Raw genomic sequence first — 17913 nt, 5'->3', positions numbered from 1 at the left:
ACATTTTTCTGAGGTGGACTTGTTTTCCTTTTTCACCAAGTTTCGCTAAGAACAGTCTCATATGACGATCCTCTGATTCATCCCATACTTTGTTTAGTATATACAGTACACACACACATGACATAAGCATATCATTACAGCCTTTCATCCTAATCCACTTTCAAATAATATATACCTTACAACTATTGCACACAGATCAATATCCCCCTTATGACTGTTAGTGAATCAAAGTGACTCTAGATTCTTGTATACAAAATATAATCATTCTTTCCCAAATTATTGTTAATAAATTTCCCAGGTAAATAGCATAGAACCCTTGGCCAGGTCTTGTAGTTATATTAACCCATGTAACATGATTTTATTTTAATATAGCACACATTTCACATGAGCCTTAGCTCTCGTTATATCTTATGTAAAACACTTCATAAAACTAATAATAATTTGGTTCTATATAGCGCTTAATAAATCAGAATATCTAAGCATTTTACAGATATGAAATCATCATGGACAGCAGATTCCGACTTGCCTGCACATAATGTATGCACTTACTCCACTCCCTGGGGAGCATTCCAACAAGAGTGAAACATGATGCAAGGTGGCTATGCTTTACACAGGATCTTGAAATGAAATTTTCACTGCCGAAAGTAAAAATTTATGTGCCATATATCTATTCATCGCATCAAATGAGCTTTCATAGCTCCACACATTTTCTGAGTTAGAGGATGTGCAATTATGTTGCATTATTTATGCAATTGCAATTATTTCTTGCATTAAAGCAAAATATGGATAGGATGTTAAACTGATGCTCAAAGTAAGGGAAAGTCACCACCTTTGCATGTTAAGAACCAACTGCACTATTCATATAAAAGAAGGGGAGACCCGGGTGTAGTGGTCCACCTGCAATCCCCAAATCAATTATATAAGGAGGAAACCCCTGCAGGTCACTGATTTTTTTAGTATTTTGCCCCCGATACAAAGGTGACCCCAAAAACAAATAATAATAATTTCAAAATAAAGAAAAATGGCAGATATTCATCATTTGTGAACCAGTGGAATAATATTCATGATTTTAGGTGATTTCTTCACTGATTTTTTAAAAATATATTATTAGCTTCAATTCAGGTCTACACTTGCTTGCTTTTCTATTGCACTATTTAAACTAAATACTTACAAATTGAATTTCCATTCCTTCATAATACATGCAATTGGAATATAACAAACAAAAAACTTAAATTTCCTGTTTTGCTGGTTGATGTCATCTGTGCATCAAATTGTTTTAAATGGATGAAAAAATACCCAAATAAATCATATTTATTATGGAACCACTTATGCTGTGGAAAAAATATGTCAGATATGAAAATGAATTTTTTATTATTACTTTAATGGAAAAAAATGGACCCAAAATATAATATTATGTTTAATGATACTTTCCCCTTCCAAATTCCTTTTTAACACACTCAAAGTATGATTTCAATAACATGCCTTTACCCCCCCCCTTTGTTTCATACATGACAGTCTAATCTGAATCCTGTATCATAAACCTTAGTAATTGATCAAAAGACTGATTTAAACGAAGGATCAAACATGATAACATAATCAATCATACAATTCAACACCATGATAAATTGCTAACCTTTATGTAAAGGGGCCCTTGGCTTTGGAAAGATTTAGCAAAAAAATATTTATCCAAAAGGTCATTATATTGTATACCAGTAATAAAAGCAACATATCTGATTTTTTTGTAGCATTTCCAGAAACTTGTAAATTAATATATCTGATCTGTTGGAAAAAGATCAGAAAACAACACAAATCCATGCGTAATTCAATTACAATTTCCTTCAGCAAAAAAGGTATCTATCTTTATTTGGCAAGAATTATATATAAAAGGCACTCAACTACATCAAACGTCTCCAACAACTGGGGGGTTTCATTTCAGCAAATATAATAGGAAATGCTCTACCAAATCACTAGCATTCAAATAGTTTAATCTGAACATGAAGATCTAAAGGGGAAGTTCACCCTGACGATAACTTTCTTTTAATGAAAAACAAAAAATTAGAGAAAAAAACTTGAAGGTTTGAGAAAATCCATCAAAGAATAAGAAAGTTATCAATTTTTAGAGATTTTAATTTATGACTTTAATAATTTGCGAGTAGCTCCCCCATATATCATGTAATATAAATACCATAAATTCAAAATCTTTAATGGAATATGATGGATACAAATATTTTTCTTACAGAAGGGGGTATGAAATGATGGGTCTAATGATGCATCCATCGCACAAATAAAATCACTTTCAACTTTTTTGATAAAATTGCACTTTTTGGACATATGAAGATGCTGCTCTTCTATGACATCACAAATTTAAAACTTTAAAAATCCATAGCTCTTTATTTATTGACAGACTTTCATCAAAGCTTCAATATTTGTATCATTTTTTCCAGCTTTATTGTCAGGGTAAACTTCCCCTTTATATTCTTAGTAATATGGCAGTTAATGTCTAATATAGCCTGATATAGGGTGGAGAAAAATATATTCATAAAGAATTTTTGAATTGAATGAATGAATAAATAAATAAAAAATTAATTAATTAATTAAATGAATAAATAAATAAATATATAACGTAAAGTCTACTCAACTCCGACATTTTTTCTTCAATCTTAATGCAAGTAAATCAAAGAATCCTGGATTATCACGAATCTATACAAGGATGAGCTTTTGTCGTTTAATAAAAATTCTGACAATTCTTCTGCCCCTAAACATAATTGCAATATTGTTGATTACCTCAGATGGACATAATTTCATTTTAGATCTGGTTGTGCATTCTTTGTAGCATACCAGAATTGAGGAAATTACAGCTGATCTCTTCAAACAAGCAATGAAATAATGATTCAGTGTTGTATTTTCAGGGATTCATTTCAATCAAAGAAAATTATTGTGTTGATGAATAAAAGGAACCACCATACTCATGATGTTCTTCCAAAAAAAAAAAAACACACACAATGCAAAATTATTCGTGGTGTGTGGAAAACTAACATTACTCAGAAGGAAAAGAATTTTCTTAAAGAAATCTTATCAATAATGAAATATTTCACTTGAACTGCAAAATCCAACTTATTTCAGTATCATGATTGTTGGCACAAACCCTTTTATCCACAAAATACTTCACATAACGCTTTATATCAAATCTATTGTCATGATGACAGGTTCAATTACTTGGATCTTTGCATAAATCTGACAAACTGGGTTTTCCAAAAAAAAATCATATTAGACATATGAGATGGAATATATCATCTACATGTACAACATGTTCAAAGTGCTCAATCTCAATGCTCTAAAAGGTCATGACCTATGACCTTGGTGACCCTGACTCAATGGAACCAACATAGATCAATAAATCACTCGTACACCAAAAATATATACTGAGGAGAATAAACACTACCAAGGTCACGACCTTTGACCTTGGTGAACCTGACTCAATAGCTGCAACAGAGCTGAACTCAACCTCAAAATTTAGTTTGAAGCATGGAATCAAGCAACAATGAATTAATGAAATTTTCATAGGTCATGACCTTTGACCTTGGCGACCCTGACTCAATGTGGGTGACAGAGGAACCATTGATAAGGTGCTTATTTACGAAAAGCAAGTGATTGAGTATTATACAAAGGTCATGACATATGACCTTTAGTAACCTAAAATCTTAGAGAGGCAACAATAACCCTTTGACGAGGTACTTGTGCAAGAACAAAGGCCATTATCTATGAGCTGAAGTTGATCTTGAATCTATCGAGGTAACAGAGGATCCCCTGGTGAGGTGCTTGTGAGAGTGATTAATCATCTACAAAGGTCATGAACTATGACCTTAGCAACCAAGAATTTTAGAGGTAATAGAGGAACCCTTGATAAGATGCCTGTATATATATTATATAAAAGGGTGAATAAGTGATCACTCTACAACGGTCATGACCTGTGACCTTTAGTGAACATGAATCATAAAGAGGCAACAGAGGATCCGTTGACTAGGCGCTTGCATTTGCAAGTGATGGATCACTCATCAAAGGTCATGACCTTTGACCTCTAGTGACCCTGACTCTTACGGAAGCAACAGAATCGCTCTTGATGAGGTGCGAGTACATGGAAAGCAAGATATTGATCAAAATTGTTTGTAACGAAAAAGACTCTGTCATAGCGTCCTCCAATCGGCCATAGCAGATAGAATGTCCTTGGTGTACTTGTCCTGTGTGGTATCTACACCCTGATCGCCGACCTTGCCATCTTCGTACCTACAACAACATAAATCATTGAAGCAAATTGGCAACATATCACATACATAATACTAATAATTCAATATTTATTTAGCACCTACTGAAATTTATTTAAGCTTATTACAATAAATATCCTTATGAGTGAGCTTAACTAAACTAATTTACATGTAACTACCTTTGAAATAACTGAACTACATGTACAAGCAAAATATCTGCAAAAAATCTCAAAAGTTAATAGACTGAGTTAGTATTTCTTAACGGATCACACAGATTCAAATCTATTATGATTACTTTTTAAATTTTAAATAAGGAAGAAGCACTTCAGGATCAATCTTACTCTTACAAGCAATAGCACTACTTGGGACATATTTTAGTTCTAGACCGAATCTATCTTGAAATTGAGAAATTATGAAATTTTAATAGAAAAAATGATTGCATACATGTTTGTTTAAGCCACACCATTAGATGGAAATGCTATGCAAAACATTATAATTCAAAACAGGATTCTGTACTACAATATTAAGCCTAACAGCAATTCCCAAGCTGCTTGATACTTACACAAAGAAGAATCTAGTACATACATGATCCGGATTACAACAAACCCATACATGACCATGTCTATTCAACTCCTTGGAACTTATCACTGCAATATAAATAGATTATTCAATGAATATTATCAAAAATATATTATTTCATAATTTATCATTCATAAACTATCTGTCACGACGGTGACACGACATTTGCTCCTGCGACAATTACTCCGGGATTACTTTCGTCTAAGATGTACGGTGTAGGGTTAGTGTTGCAATAGGGTTTTATGTTAGGTTTACATGTACGGTTAGGTATAAGGTAAGGTATAGTGTTAAACCAAGGTTTGAAATTGGTCATTTGTTTATTGTGTGGAATTTAGAGCGGAGCAATCGTCGCCGGAGCAAACATAATGAAACCATCACGACATGAGCGTTTTTGACACTATTTGAATATGTTCTCTATATATAAATGGTCACATTTTAATTCATCTTGTGGATTGGGAATCATGACACATGAAAATCATGTTTGAGAATAATCCTTATTATAATGCATGGAAATCACTATAAACTAGAATTCACAAGCAGTGACATTGTATTTCAACCATAAACTACTGTACAAATACAAAATTCTATATGGCTTCCTTGTCATTCCAAAAGTTTCAAAAACTTGGGGGGAAAGATCATTTGCTTTTGCATGCCCCACTTTGTGGAATAGCCTTCCTGAAGACATAAAAAAATGTACCTCTGTCGAAACTTTCAAAAACCTTCTAAAAACTTTTTTATTTAACTCTTAGCTCTTTATGCGCCTTGAGCACTCTACAGAGTGGATTTGGCGCTTTATAAGCCACATTATTATTAATATACTAACAAGTGGAACGCTTCTGGCAGTCTCGCCTGCATTACGCAATTTAATATAGCAGCAGTGCTAACTTTGAAAACTACTATAAAATAAACATTCACAAAAACACCATTCATATAATGACATCATGTAAATCCAATGGTATTTCAATTTTCAATATTCCAATAGCATTTTCATTAATTGCAGTTTAAATCTCAGGGGGTTGTATTCAACATGTTAAGTGCAATATAATTAATAAAATTGAATAAATGTTTGCTGTATTTCTTGCCAAGATACCACAGTACTTTAAATTTTTAATTATTTATTGCAATTTATACAATCTCATACCGAATCGCATGACAAAGCCGACCAAAGTTAATTTAGATAATTGGTCAGCATATTCCCTTTCTGTTATTCAATTTCTTACATTTTAACGCAGTGTATTTATTGATATTTGTTTGTATGTTTTTGTGTTTTGATTCTGAGTAATTGATCATTTTGTTATATTATGTAACTTTGAATGAAATTTTATGCTATGTTTTTTTTCGCATGAAAGTACTACAGTGGATTCACCTGGATGGGGTATGGGTTAGGGCGGTCCGCGGACTATAGTTATTTGGTTAACTTTGCCCAATGCCTGGCAGCTCATCCAGGTGAATCCAGTGTTTAATTATTTTTGTGTTACTGTATTATTGTAACAATTATTTGCTATCATTGTATTTGACTTGTTTGATATTCTGCCAAGTAAAATAATAATAATAATAATAATAATACCACGTTCATTGACCATAAATGACATTTGAACGGTGACTTAAGACTTGTCAACTCCACCCAAGTCCACATTTCATTCACTCTATCCATAAACTTTCAAAGTTATGATGGCAAGTCAACAATTACCCCAACATAGCCTAAGTTTATTGACCTTAACTGACCTTTGACCTTGGTTTTGTGACCTGAAACTCACAGGGGATGTTCAGTGATACTTGATTACTCTTATATCCCAAGTTTTATGAACTAGATCCATAAACTTTCAGAGTTAGGATGGTAATGTAACAAATACCCCCAACATGGCCAAAGTTCATTGACCTTTAATGACCTTTGACCATGGTCATGTGACCTGAAACTCGTACAGGATGTTCAGTGATACTTGATTACTCTTATGTCCAAGTTTTATGAACTAGATCCATAAACTTTCAGAGTTAGGATGGTAATTTAACAAATACCCCCAACACGGCCAAAGTTCATTGACCTTAAATGACCATTGACCATGGTCATGTGACCTGAAACTCGCACAGGATATTCAGTGGTACTTGATTAACCTAATGTCCAAGTTTCATGAACTAGATCCATAAATTTTCAAAGTTATGATAGTAATTCAACAAATACCCCCAACTTGACCAAAGCTCATTGACCCTAAATGACCTTTGACCTTGGTCACGTGACCTGAAACTAGAGCAGGATGTTCACTCATACTTGATTAACCTTATGTCCAAGTTTCATGAACTAGATCCATAAATTTTCAAAGTTATGATAGTAATTCAACAAATACCCCCAACTTGACCAAAGTTCATTGACCCTAAATGACCTTTGACCTTGGTCATATGACCTGAAACTCAGGCAGGATGTTCAGTAATACTTGATTGACCTTATGTTCAAGTTTCATGAACTAGGTCCATATACTTTCTAAGTTATGATGTCATTTCAAAAACTTAACCTTGGGTTAAGATTTGATGTTGACGCCGCTGCAGCAAAAGCGGCGCCTATAGTCTCACTCTGCTATGCAGGTGAGACAAAAATGTATATTTCATCTTCATGAAGCAAAACCATATTGTTGACAATATCTTTGACTGGTAGGATGACATTCTGAAAGGCTGTTCCAACTACACCATTGTTCTTATCAGTGTTGAAAAATAGATTGCCAATCAATACAAAACTATATTTATCTAATATTTATTTGGGTAATACATGACAAAAATACATTAATTTTACAAGGTTTGACAGATATAACAATCAGACATGAATTAGGAAAATGATTTCCAGATCGAGTGTAAAACTTGTCTGCCTGGGAAGGAATGGGAATCTTCTTACACTTACTGCACTTCAGAGCCATGTAAGATAAAATTAATACTTAAAATCAATTTTAACTTTATGTACATGAAGAGCAATAGACTTGCAGTTTTGCTTCATTGTACAATCAATTGAATCGATTGAATCTTTTTAACATTACAGGCCCTTGTCTCACACTTCAACAGTCAATTAAATTACTATTTCAATTTCAGACTGGTATGGATGGGTTTGAGTACATAATAAATAATGATAATAATAATATACTAATTTACATATCAAAAAAACTTTGTACATTCTTCTGCATTGTATGAGCTCCTGAAATGCTTGGAAAACATAAAGACATACTGGAAATTGCTGGACATGGATAATGAAAAGGAGCAGGCGCTATCGGTGATTTGCCCAATAGACTCTTTGAAATAGACACTGTAAATTAGAGAAAAGAGCCACAGAAAAATAATATTCCTGCCCATGTGTCAAAGTGTATTAAAAATTGTTGAAATCTAAGCAGAGCTTGTGAAATATATTTCAATTTTTACACTGAGGCTCATATATGTTTATCAGGATGGTGAAAACTCTTCAACTTACCCTCACATAAAGCAATACATCTCAGGTTTTTACTTTGTAGAAACCTGCAAGCACTCTTCTTTGGTTCCTGTGGGACAAAAAAACACAAAGATTAGATGACGATGCCATCAAAACCTGATCTTATTGTTCAAAACCATTTTAATCAGTAGTCCCTCAACCTTTGAACAATCTACCCGAATGCATGAAACACACAGACTCAACAAATTTAGACCTCTATTAAAAAAACATATTTGTTCAATAAAGTCATTTGCCTTGGTATATGCAGCTCTCTAAACTGCAAACCATAAACTATACATAAAATTGATATTATTGGGGCTAACTTCCTTTCACTTTGCTCATATTTTCATATAAGATATTTATGTGATATGATCTTTGTACGAACCAGAATGCTTTAATCTATACACAGCATATAAGTGTCATCTAACAAATGCAAAGCATCATTAAACTAAATCACAAAGGAAATTAGGAATGATCTTGCACATAAAGTGAGCATGTATAACATATATCATGATCCCTGCTTAGATTTTCATGCATGAGATCAGGCACCTGATACTGCTTCGCTGTGACACCTCAAAAAAAAAAAAATCAAATTTGCAGACCCCCTTCCGTATACACCATCAAAAGAGGTAATTAGTTGAAATAGGGATATTTCCAGGGATTTTCCATGAAAGGGGAATATGATCGATGTGGAAGGGTTACTTACAACTGGAGGTAGTTTCTTGACAGGCTGATGGATTCCATGTCCCATTCCTGAGTAGCCAAATGATACACTAGAATGTGGACTCAGATAGATGCCTTTACCATAAGCAGCTCCATGCATCTGATGGGAAAATCATAATCAATAATGATATCAACAGCAATGTGAACAAACATCATCATCATCCTCATCAATATCGTCATCACTATCCCGACCAAGTTTGGTTTAAAAGTGACTTACGGTTGCAGAGTTATGTGTCATAAGAGAGTCTTGCAGGTAAACTTTAACATTGACCTCAAAATGACTTTTGACCTTACTGTGTGACCTGCGACTGCACCATAACATGCAGGTCCCCTAAGTACATCTACAATCCAAGTTTGGTTGAAAAGTGACTTATTGTTGCAAAGTCATGTGTCATAATGTTTGTGACGGACTGATGACCTTTGGATCCCTTGTCTCGCCTTCACTTCTGGTGGGCGAGACAATAAAATCATATCCCTGTAAAGTATAAACACACGTTTGAAGCCTTTTTTAACATCCAAGACATAAAAAAGAATACACAATATTTTCCATTATTCTTTTTAATTTTCAACTACCATACCTGATGTTTAGTGCCCGATGCATTGATAAGACCATGTCTCAGGATAGAGTGCCAGTTCTCTATGTTAGAACCACTGTCAAATGAAAGGAAAAAAAATATGTATTACTATTTTCCAATGAAAGTAGAGCTTGACGGAAAACTGTAGGCCTATTGGACAAAGATGCAAACACCTTGCATAATCCATACCTTACATGCAATCCCCTAACTGAAGATTTCACCAATTTACATTATTTTCATGATACTTAAAACGGATAAGGAGAAGGAAGAGGAGAATAAGGAAATGGAGGAGGAAGAAGAGAAGGAGAAAAAGGGGGAGGAGAAAGAGGAGGAGAAAGAGGAGGAGCAGAGGGTTAAGAGAAGAAGAAAGGAGAGAAGTAGGAGAGAGAGGGGAGGAAAGGAAGGAGAAGGGGGGATTCAGAGAAGAAAAAAGGGGAAAAGGAGGAGGAAGAGGAAAAGGATGAGAAGGAGGAGGATATAAAGAAGAGGAGAGAGGAGAAGGAAGAATAGAAGGATGAGAATGAGGAGAAGGGTGAGAAGAAAAGGAGAGGAGGAAGAGCAATCATCAACTTCTTCCTTTTAAAAGCATTTAGATTTGTTTACATTAATCAGTTGATTGAAATGCCACATTGTACATTTTGAACAAAGAAAATCAAACAAAAACAAATTTTCATCAAAATATAATAGAACAATTCTCATTCAAATGGGTTATGGCCTCGGGAATATTTCATGAAAAGTTTTTTATTTGCTCTGAGCCATTCAGATGCAAGGATTTCAGTAGCTTATAACAATAGTCGTTGAATGACACAGACTCGATCCTTCATCTGGATGCTTATCTGGAGTCCTATAAACTCTCCCTTTCTCTTTCCTGTTTCATCTTTATTTCAACAATATCCAATTAAGTGGTTTTATGCTCAAGTTGTCATCTTGTTGTACTTGAGTGGTTCTTTTTTTTTTGGGGGGGGGGGGTCTATAGTATTAATATAAGAATGTTTTAAATAGGAGCTTGCACCCTACAAGCTCTGCTTTTTTAGCAGCCTCCTCAATTGCCAACCTGTTTATATGATAATCATGACTATATATTGTACATAGAAAGATGCTTGGCCCTATCAAATACTTTTACAGTTTTCTTTCAAAATCTCATACATGTATGTTTATTTCTCATATCAAGATTTACACAACCAATCATATTGTAATCGTTGAAAATGGATATTAATAAAACGAAACGAAATGGAAAGAACTGCTTTCCTGATGGTTAGGAATGGGACAGGAAAGCTAGACACTTACTGAAAAGCAAATATACTGCCATGTTCTTGTTTAGCTTTCCTGAAGGCCGTCTCTTTGGATGGAGTACTGCTGAGGAGGAGGAACTGGTGTGGCGTGTGCATGAACCGAATTTGCTGTAAAATAATAATAATAGTTTGATTTATATAATGCTTTTTTGCCTGAGGATATAAGGTGCTGCTATTATTACCCCGGCTTTAGCTGCGCTGCCTATATAGGCGCTCAAGCATTGGAGGAATTTCTTCCTACCGGGTATCCATTCACCTCACCTGGGTTGAATGGAGCATATTGTGGGTAAATTTCTTGCTGGAGGAAAACACACCATGGCTGGGAATTGAACCCACGTCCCTCAGATTGAAAGACGAGAGTCATGCCCACTAGGCCACGACGCACTCAATGCAAATACAATCAGAGCGAGAGCGAGTTGATAGTACAATGTATATGTACAGCAATTTTCGGCTTTTATATGAGATTAAACACATAAACTATACTGGAATAATGTCACTTATGTGTATATATTTCATCACCCAAGTCACTGTCTCCTGGAACGCCTGCACACATTGTATGCACATTTGCCACTCCCTGGGGAGCATTCCAACAAGAGTTTCCAAACAGATTTTCAAGACTATTATTTTTTATTATTGAAAAAAATCACAGAGTAAATAAGAACAAAAACTTCAATATAAAAATGTAGTATCTTAAGATTTGCCAAATTTGTGCCATAGATCTTAAGGACAAAATAAAAACCAAACCGTGATGAAGATATCATTTGTTATAACATACCTTGTTAGTCGGTAACTTCACTATATGTGATCTGTTACTGGAAATGATCCTGCAAACATAATAGGTGAAATAACACAACTTATTGTCATTTCAAATAAAAACTCAGGTTACATTAAAAAAAAAACAATGGGGAAGGATAAAACTTCCAATACTTGATGCTAATTCATTAAAAGGCATTATGCTTAAAATATCTATACCTTTATAATCTACAAATCCATATATGTTTGAATCATAGGTAATGTTTCAAATATAAAGTGTACCTTTTTTCATTGTCCGAAAAAAGACCTATATATCATGTAAGTGTATTGTAACATATTATATAACAGGTGCCATATAAGTTCTGTATAACTATAATTATGGTACATGCAGGAGCCATGGTGGAATCTATACCTATGTGTTCATATTGGATAAACATACATCATGTTTTGTGATAATGTATCACCTTAAAGAAATAACACATGCAGTTTTGCATGTGTAACACCAATAATTTCTTAATGGTTTCCACACAGGTTTTGTGTCAGTGTATCACTATGGTTATCATAATTAAATTTGTGTGTGTGTAGCAGCATAAAGTTCATAAAGTTCATAATGGTTATCATACATAAGGGTATGTGTCAGTGTATCACCATTCAATGAAGGACTATGGTTGTCATACATAAGGTTTTGTGTCAGTGTATCATCATTCAATGAAGGACTAGTTATCATATATAAGGTTTTGTGTCAGTGTATCACCATCTAATAAAGGACTATGGTTATCATACATAACTTAAGGGTTTTGTGTCAACGTATCACCATTCAATGAAGGACTATGGTTGTCATACATAAGGTTTTGTGTCAGTGTATCATCATTCAATGAAGGACTATACTTATCATACATAAGATTTCTCATTTGTGTATAAGCATTATGTTTGTAATGGTTATCACACATAAGGCTTTTTATGGTGTGCATTCACTCTTACCATTGCAACAGAGGATACGCTAAGACATCCATCTTGTCCATCTGTTTCTTCATATCTGTCACACTGCCAGCAGCTAACATGTCTGTCATGGAACTGAATTTATCTAGCGTACACTCCAACCGATCAAAATTCTTTTTCTGCATCGAGGAGGAAGGGAAGTCAATATAGGGCAAAGCAGTTATCATCTTGTATTTTTCATCTTTGATGCGTTCTGCTCAACTTCTGAAGAGATTTTTGGCACACTTATTCTCCAGGATACACGGTACAACATCGGCAAGTTACATGTATTATGAACAAATTATCATTTTTCATCTTTGTTATATTTCGCTCGAAGTCTGACGAAATTTTTGGCACACTTATTCTTCAGAATATAGGTTTGTATATATTAATTAAATTCATGTCTAATATTCGGTTCAATTTTAGGTGTAACAACCACGCTCCCAATACCTCTTCCATTAGGGCATTTTAGCAATCACCTCACAGACGCTTTCTATAACACAGAGAATCTTTTGTCAAAAGCCCTTCATAACAAAACAGTGTCGTTCGGGGCAGAGTTTCATGAAATGACTTGTCAGACCTTTTTTCTGACGAGACCAATCAGAATCAAGAAAAGTTTGAAGAACTTATAACTTGTCAGACAAGAGATGTTGAGGAAACGCTGCCAAGGACTCTGAACAAATGCCATATTTGCAATATTTTGTCCAGTCCAAATCTAAAGACGATGTGCTGTCCCAGTCCACCACCTTTCGACAATGACCTCTAATCTGTCTATTGTGATTTGACGGGCATTTGCAATAGATTCTGAACGTTACAGAAAGTGTCTGTGAAATGGATGCTAAAATACGCTATTATCTCAATAGAGAACTAGCGAATACAAAAGACGTTACCTTGGGAGAGAAAGCCAGCTCTTTGCTATTCTTTGGGTCAACCACACTCGGGAACGGATCCAGTATAAGTTGTCTCCGCCTTGATTTGACAGCGGCCAGCACCATCGAGACAAGCAGGTCAACGACCTCTGCACCTGTAGCTATATTCTCTGCCGCATCCTGCATTACCCCGAGCATTTGGAATGAGAATACACACAGCTCGCGCTCACACACAGCAGGCTGACAATGAAAGAGAAAGGAAAAGAGAAGAATTTTTTTTTTTAAAGGATTGTTTAACTTCAATTAGGATCTACATGTAACAATATTTTTTTCTCTTGAGGCTAATACTGTAATTGTAACCTGTTGAGTCAGTCAGGAATCGCCTGATATTTTAAAGCTAACCTATATTCTTGATTGCTGCCATAAAGATGACAATATTCATAAGCATCCCTAGGTACACTTTCATAGGTTAACACTATAGTCCATTGTCAGAATATAATCACCTACATGATACTCATGAAATAAAATTTTGAGGGCTTGAAATATCATTGCATGCATTGACAGCATACTAGTAATTTATACAGGACACCACAGCTCAGATTTTTGCAAACCTCCATAAAATCACTCAATCCCTTTAATGCTAAGTACTTTTAGTTACAGCAAACAAAGAATTCATAAGAAAGTCTTTAGAATCAAGATTGTCATTATAGTCTAATATCTGGTTCACATGCGCATTTAACCCAACTAGGTGAAATCATGAAATCTAAGCTGAAAATGAACTGTATTTTTAGTGCTTGAAAAAAATCCAACACCTGAAAAGATTTCCATTCCCCCCCCCCCCATTTCTCAGTAATAACACATTTTTTCAATATAATCATTGGGCAATTATTTTCACACACACACTGAGCACTTCTTAAAATTCTGTTCGAACTCATTTTTGTCATCATAAATGGCATTATTTATCTTTACACATGCTGGTTATAATAACACATGCACAATTCCATAACAAATGTACTACCAGCCAATGAGATTGAAGGATTTCAGTAGCTTTTCACTGTTAATATAAATTTGTTATTATAACAGGTTTTATGAAACAGGCCCCAGAGTCATTTTTAGGTTCCCATCAGAACAATTTTTCCTCATAATGATACTGCCTTGCCAGTGTTAAAATTACCTTTTTTATTTTAGGAAGCCACTTAGAAGAAAACATCAGAGCCATTTTTCATTTTACCAGAGCCATTCTTAGTTTTCCCAAAGATAATATTCCTCATAATAATACAGCTTTGCCAGTGTTAAAATAACTTATTTCAGGAAGCCTATTTAGAAGAAATCACCAGAACCATTTTTATTTTCCTAGAGATATTTTTCATCATAAAAGTACAGCCATGCCCACCTCGTCACTGCTAGTCACATGGGCAGTGCCTTCCGGGGGGGAGGGGGGGGGGGGGTAAGTATGGAAAAGAGAAGGGGAAAAAAAGTAAGACAAGGGAAGAAATAAGAAAGAATGCAGGATCATATAGAATAGATCTGGGCCATGTTACTCTATATTACATCAATAGAGACTTCCCATAAAAATGATGTTACCTTGAGGTCAACACGCCCCCTATCAAGGTACCATGGTGTCGCCCCTGGCTAGCAATAGGGAACGTTGTAACAAAAGAACATCAAATAATATTAAAATCACATTAAAATAATGTTAAAATAATATTAAACAATGTTAAAATAAAAACATCAAACAATTCTAAAAGAGAAACATTTAAAACAATATTGAAATAATATAAAAAATGTTCAAATAAATGAATTATACTTCATAATTTTGCAAATTCACTTGTCACAATTGCATTTGGTAAAAACAAGTGATTGATAGGGGTAGGGTGTTTATCTCTTTTATCATCTCACCTTTAACATTGCACCATTTTGAAATATATGTGGTTCATCACAGACAACACAGAATTCACTGAGAGTTGGTATCCTGTTCTTGAGGTAACCATACATCTGCCACAGGAAACCATTCTCTAAGCTTGGAATCTGCTTTGCTTGCTTCTGATCCTGTTGAAGAGAGAAAGAAAAACAGAATTTCATCATCTGCATTATTTTGCTATCTTCATTATCAACAGCAGCGGCAGCAGGAAGCACCAGCATTATCATCATCATCATCACCATCATCATCACCATCATCATCATCACCATCATCATCATCACCATCATCATCATCATCACCATCATCACCATCATCACCATCATCACCATCACTATCATTATCATCATCATCATCACCATCATCATCACCATCATCATCATCATCAACATCATCATCACCATCATCACCATCATCACCATCATCACCAACAGCATCATCGTCATCACCACCACCACCATCATCATCATCTCTACCAATACCATATTATCACAATCATCATCATCATCATCACCACCACCACCACCACCATCATCATCATCTCTACCAATATCATATTATCACAATCATCATCATCATCATCATCATCATCACCACCACCACCACCATCATCACCATCATCACCAACAGCATCATCATCGTCCTCATCACCACCACCACCACCATCATCATCATCATCATCTCCACCAATACCATATTATCACAATCATCACAATCATCATCATCATGACCACCATCATCCTCTTCATCATTATTATCACCAGCATCATTATCATTTTTGTAATCAACAGCATATATATTCAACCCAAATCATTAATTTCTTATTTTTTTAAAAATACAATTACACCACCATTCCACTTCTTCAAACAAAGAAGAATGATAAAAATCATATTCCAAGTCTATACCTCAGTTGCTGCTGGAATGAGATGCAACTCTTCCTTGCCAGGCGAAGGGGGTGAATGACCTGTGGATGTGGATCGTTGAAATGGTTGCCATGGAAATATCTTCTTTCCAAACTTCTTGGAAGAGGAGTCGGGGGAGACCGGTGAGGGAGACCTAAAGAAATATATCAATCACAATCAAATTGCTGCAGCAAAGCTATCAATTGAGGGAGTTCAAGCAATTACATTTCATGATAAACATAAATCATGGTTTTGGTCGCGGGGGGGGGGGGTCACTCTCCACATGGACTGCTAAGCACCCGCGTCCAAAAAAAGCATCAAAATGGGTCCCGTTTCAGGCACTCAGGAAAATTGCCTATTAGGGTAGCCTTTTCTCTCTCTCTTCACAGCATTTAGGGTTGCTTATTTGGTTATGAAAATTACGCCATTGAGGGGTGCAAATTTGAGTAGATATCTACGCCATTTAGGGTTGCAAATTTAGGAAAATTTGAAGAGATTCAGGAGCAGATCTAAGGCCATAAACACCAGACCTGCCAACCTCTGGGAATGAAAAATTGTATTCTGTGATAAAAAAAAGTGTATTTTTCCCCAAAAAAGTGTATTTCATAATAAATGCGTGGCGCACTCGCTCATCGCGGCACTCAAGCTGCATGCAAGCTAAAATGCGCACTGCTCTTGCAGATGAAAAAAAAAATTTAAACATGTGTATATCTCACCCTGGTTTTATCAAAATGATTGAAAAAAAAAACAAGTTACGTGAAATTACATTGATCTAATAACCATATTTGTGTAAGTTTTATGAAATAGAGACATATAGAGATGATTTTTTTTAAATAAATTACGATTTTGTAAAAAAATAAAATAAAAAAAAGATTTTTTTTTTTTACAAAAACATATTTTTTAAAGAAAAAACTTACTGCCGTATTTTGCTTGCAAAAACGTACTGGTTGGCAGGTCTGAAACACCATGAAGGGCGTGATTTTATGGGATACAAAATAGTCCTCGCACACGCCGGCCAGCGCAGCACTTACGAGAGAATACCCCCATACAGTCCGAGCTATAGTCTCTTACACCCAGCTCTATACTAGGTAGCACACGTTACCTATAGTTACCTTTTTGTTTGATTCATACCTGTTTTTTATTATCAATAAAAAAAGGAGATACCGGTTTAATTAATGAATGTATTTTTCAACACATTAACTGGTATGGATTCCATTTTTTCAAGATTTGATAAAATTGGTAAAACGAATGGTAAGTGATGCATCAGTCAGTCATGGCAGGCAACATTTTCACTTGCATTCATTAATTTAGGCTCAAAAGATGGATATTCAAGTGGCTAAGAGAGGTGCACTGTCCTTGAGAGTAATCATGTTGGCCTTACTTCCAATAACTTTAAAAAAATGGAATTTATACCTGCTGTATTTAACATCAGTCATCAGTTATGGTATCAAATTAATCGATTTCGATGTTTAAACCACTTAGGGTATCAAATTAGGGGATTTCCCTGTTCACGCCACTTAGGGTGGGTTTTCTCATGGGTTACGCCATATAGGGTTGCAAATTTAGTTAATCGAGTTACGCCATTTAGGGTGCATTTCTGAGGTTGTCGGACACGGGTGG

At 35.0% G+C, this 17913-nt stretch overlaps 1 protein-coding gene across 3 annotated transcripts in view; it reads right to left on the bottom strand.

Moving 5' to 3' along the window:
* Window positions 1–2655: 2655 nt before the first annotated feature.
* LOC129262509 (protein mono-ADP-ribosyltransferase PARP6-like) overlaps window positions 2656–17913 on the bottom strand; it is a 48301-nt gene continuing 33043 nt past the window's right edge. The window contains exons 12-23 of one of the 3 annotated variants that reach the window (XR_010293600.1): window positions 16297–16447; window positions 15373–15522; window positions 13495–13713; window positions 12608–12744; window positions 11649–11697; window positions 10869–10981; window positions 9585–9657; window positions 8990–9106; window positions 8287–8353; window positions 4825–4909; window positions 2762–4284; window positions 2667–2684 (exon numbers count right to left, since the gene is read on the bottom strand). Coding sequence is in view for 2 of the 3 variants with exons in the window: in XM_064099692.1 (XP_063955762.1) it covers window positions 4185–4284; window positions 4825–4909; window positions 8287–8353; window positions 8990–9106; window positions 9585–9657; window positions 10869–10981; window positions 11649–11697; window positions 12608–12744; window positions 13495–13713; window positions 15373–15522; window positions 16297–16447 (1261 nt within the window). In the remaining variant the exon portion in view is untranslated. Of the gene's footprint in view, window positions 4285–4824; window positions 4910–8286; window positions 8354–8989; window positions 9107–9584; window positions 9658–10868; window positions 10982–11648; window positions 11698–12607; window positions 12745–13494; window positions 13714–15372; window positions 15523–16296; window positions 16448–17913 lie in introns of all 3 variants that reach the window. The other 2 variants (XM_064099692.1, XM_064099693.1) reach the window with 2 other exon arrangements.

This window comes from Lytechinus pictus, chromosome 5 (assembly GCF_037042905.1).
Source record: "Lytechinus pictus isolate F3 Inbred chromosome 5, Lp3.0, whole genome shotgun sequence".
Lineage (NCBI taxonomy): Eukaryota > Metazoa > Echinodermata > Echinoidea > Temnopleuroida > Toxopneustidae > Lytechinus > Lytechinus pictus.
The sequence above is the reverse complement of the archived record's forward strand: the minus strand, read 5'-3'. Positions and strand labels throughout refer to the sequence as shown.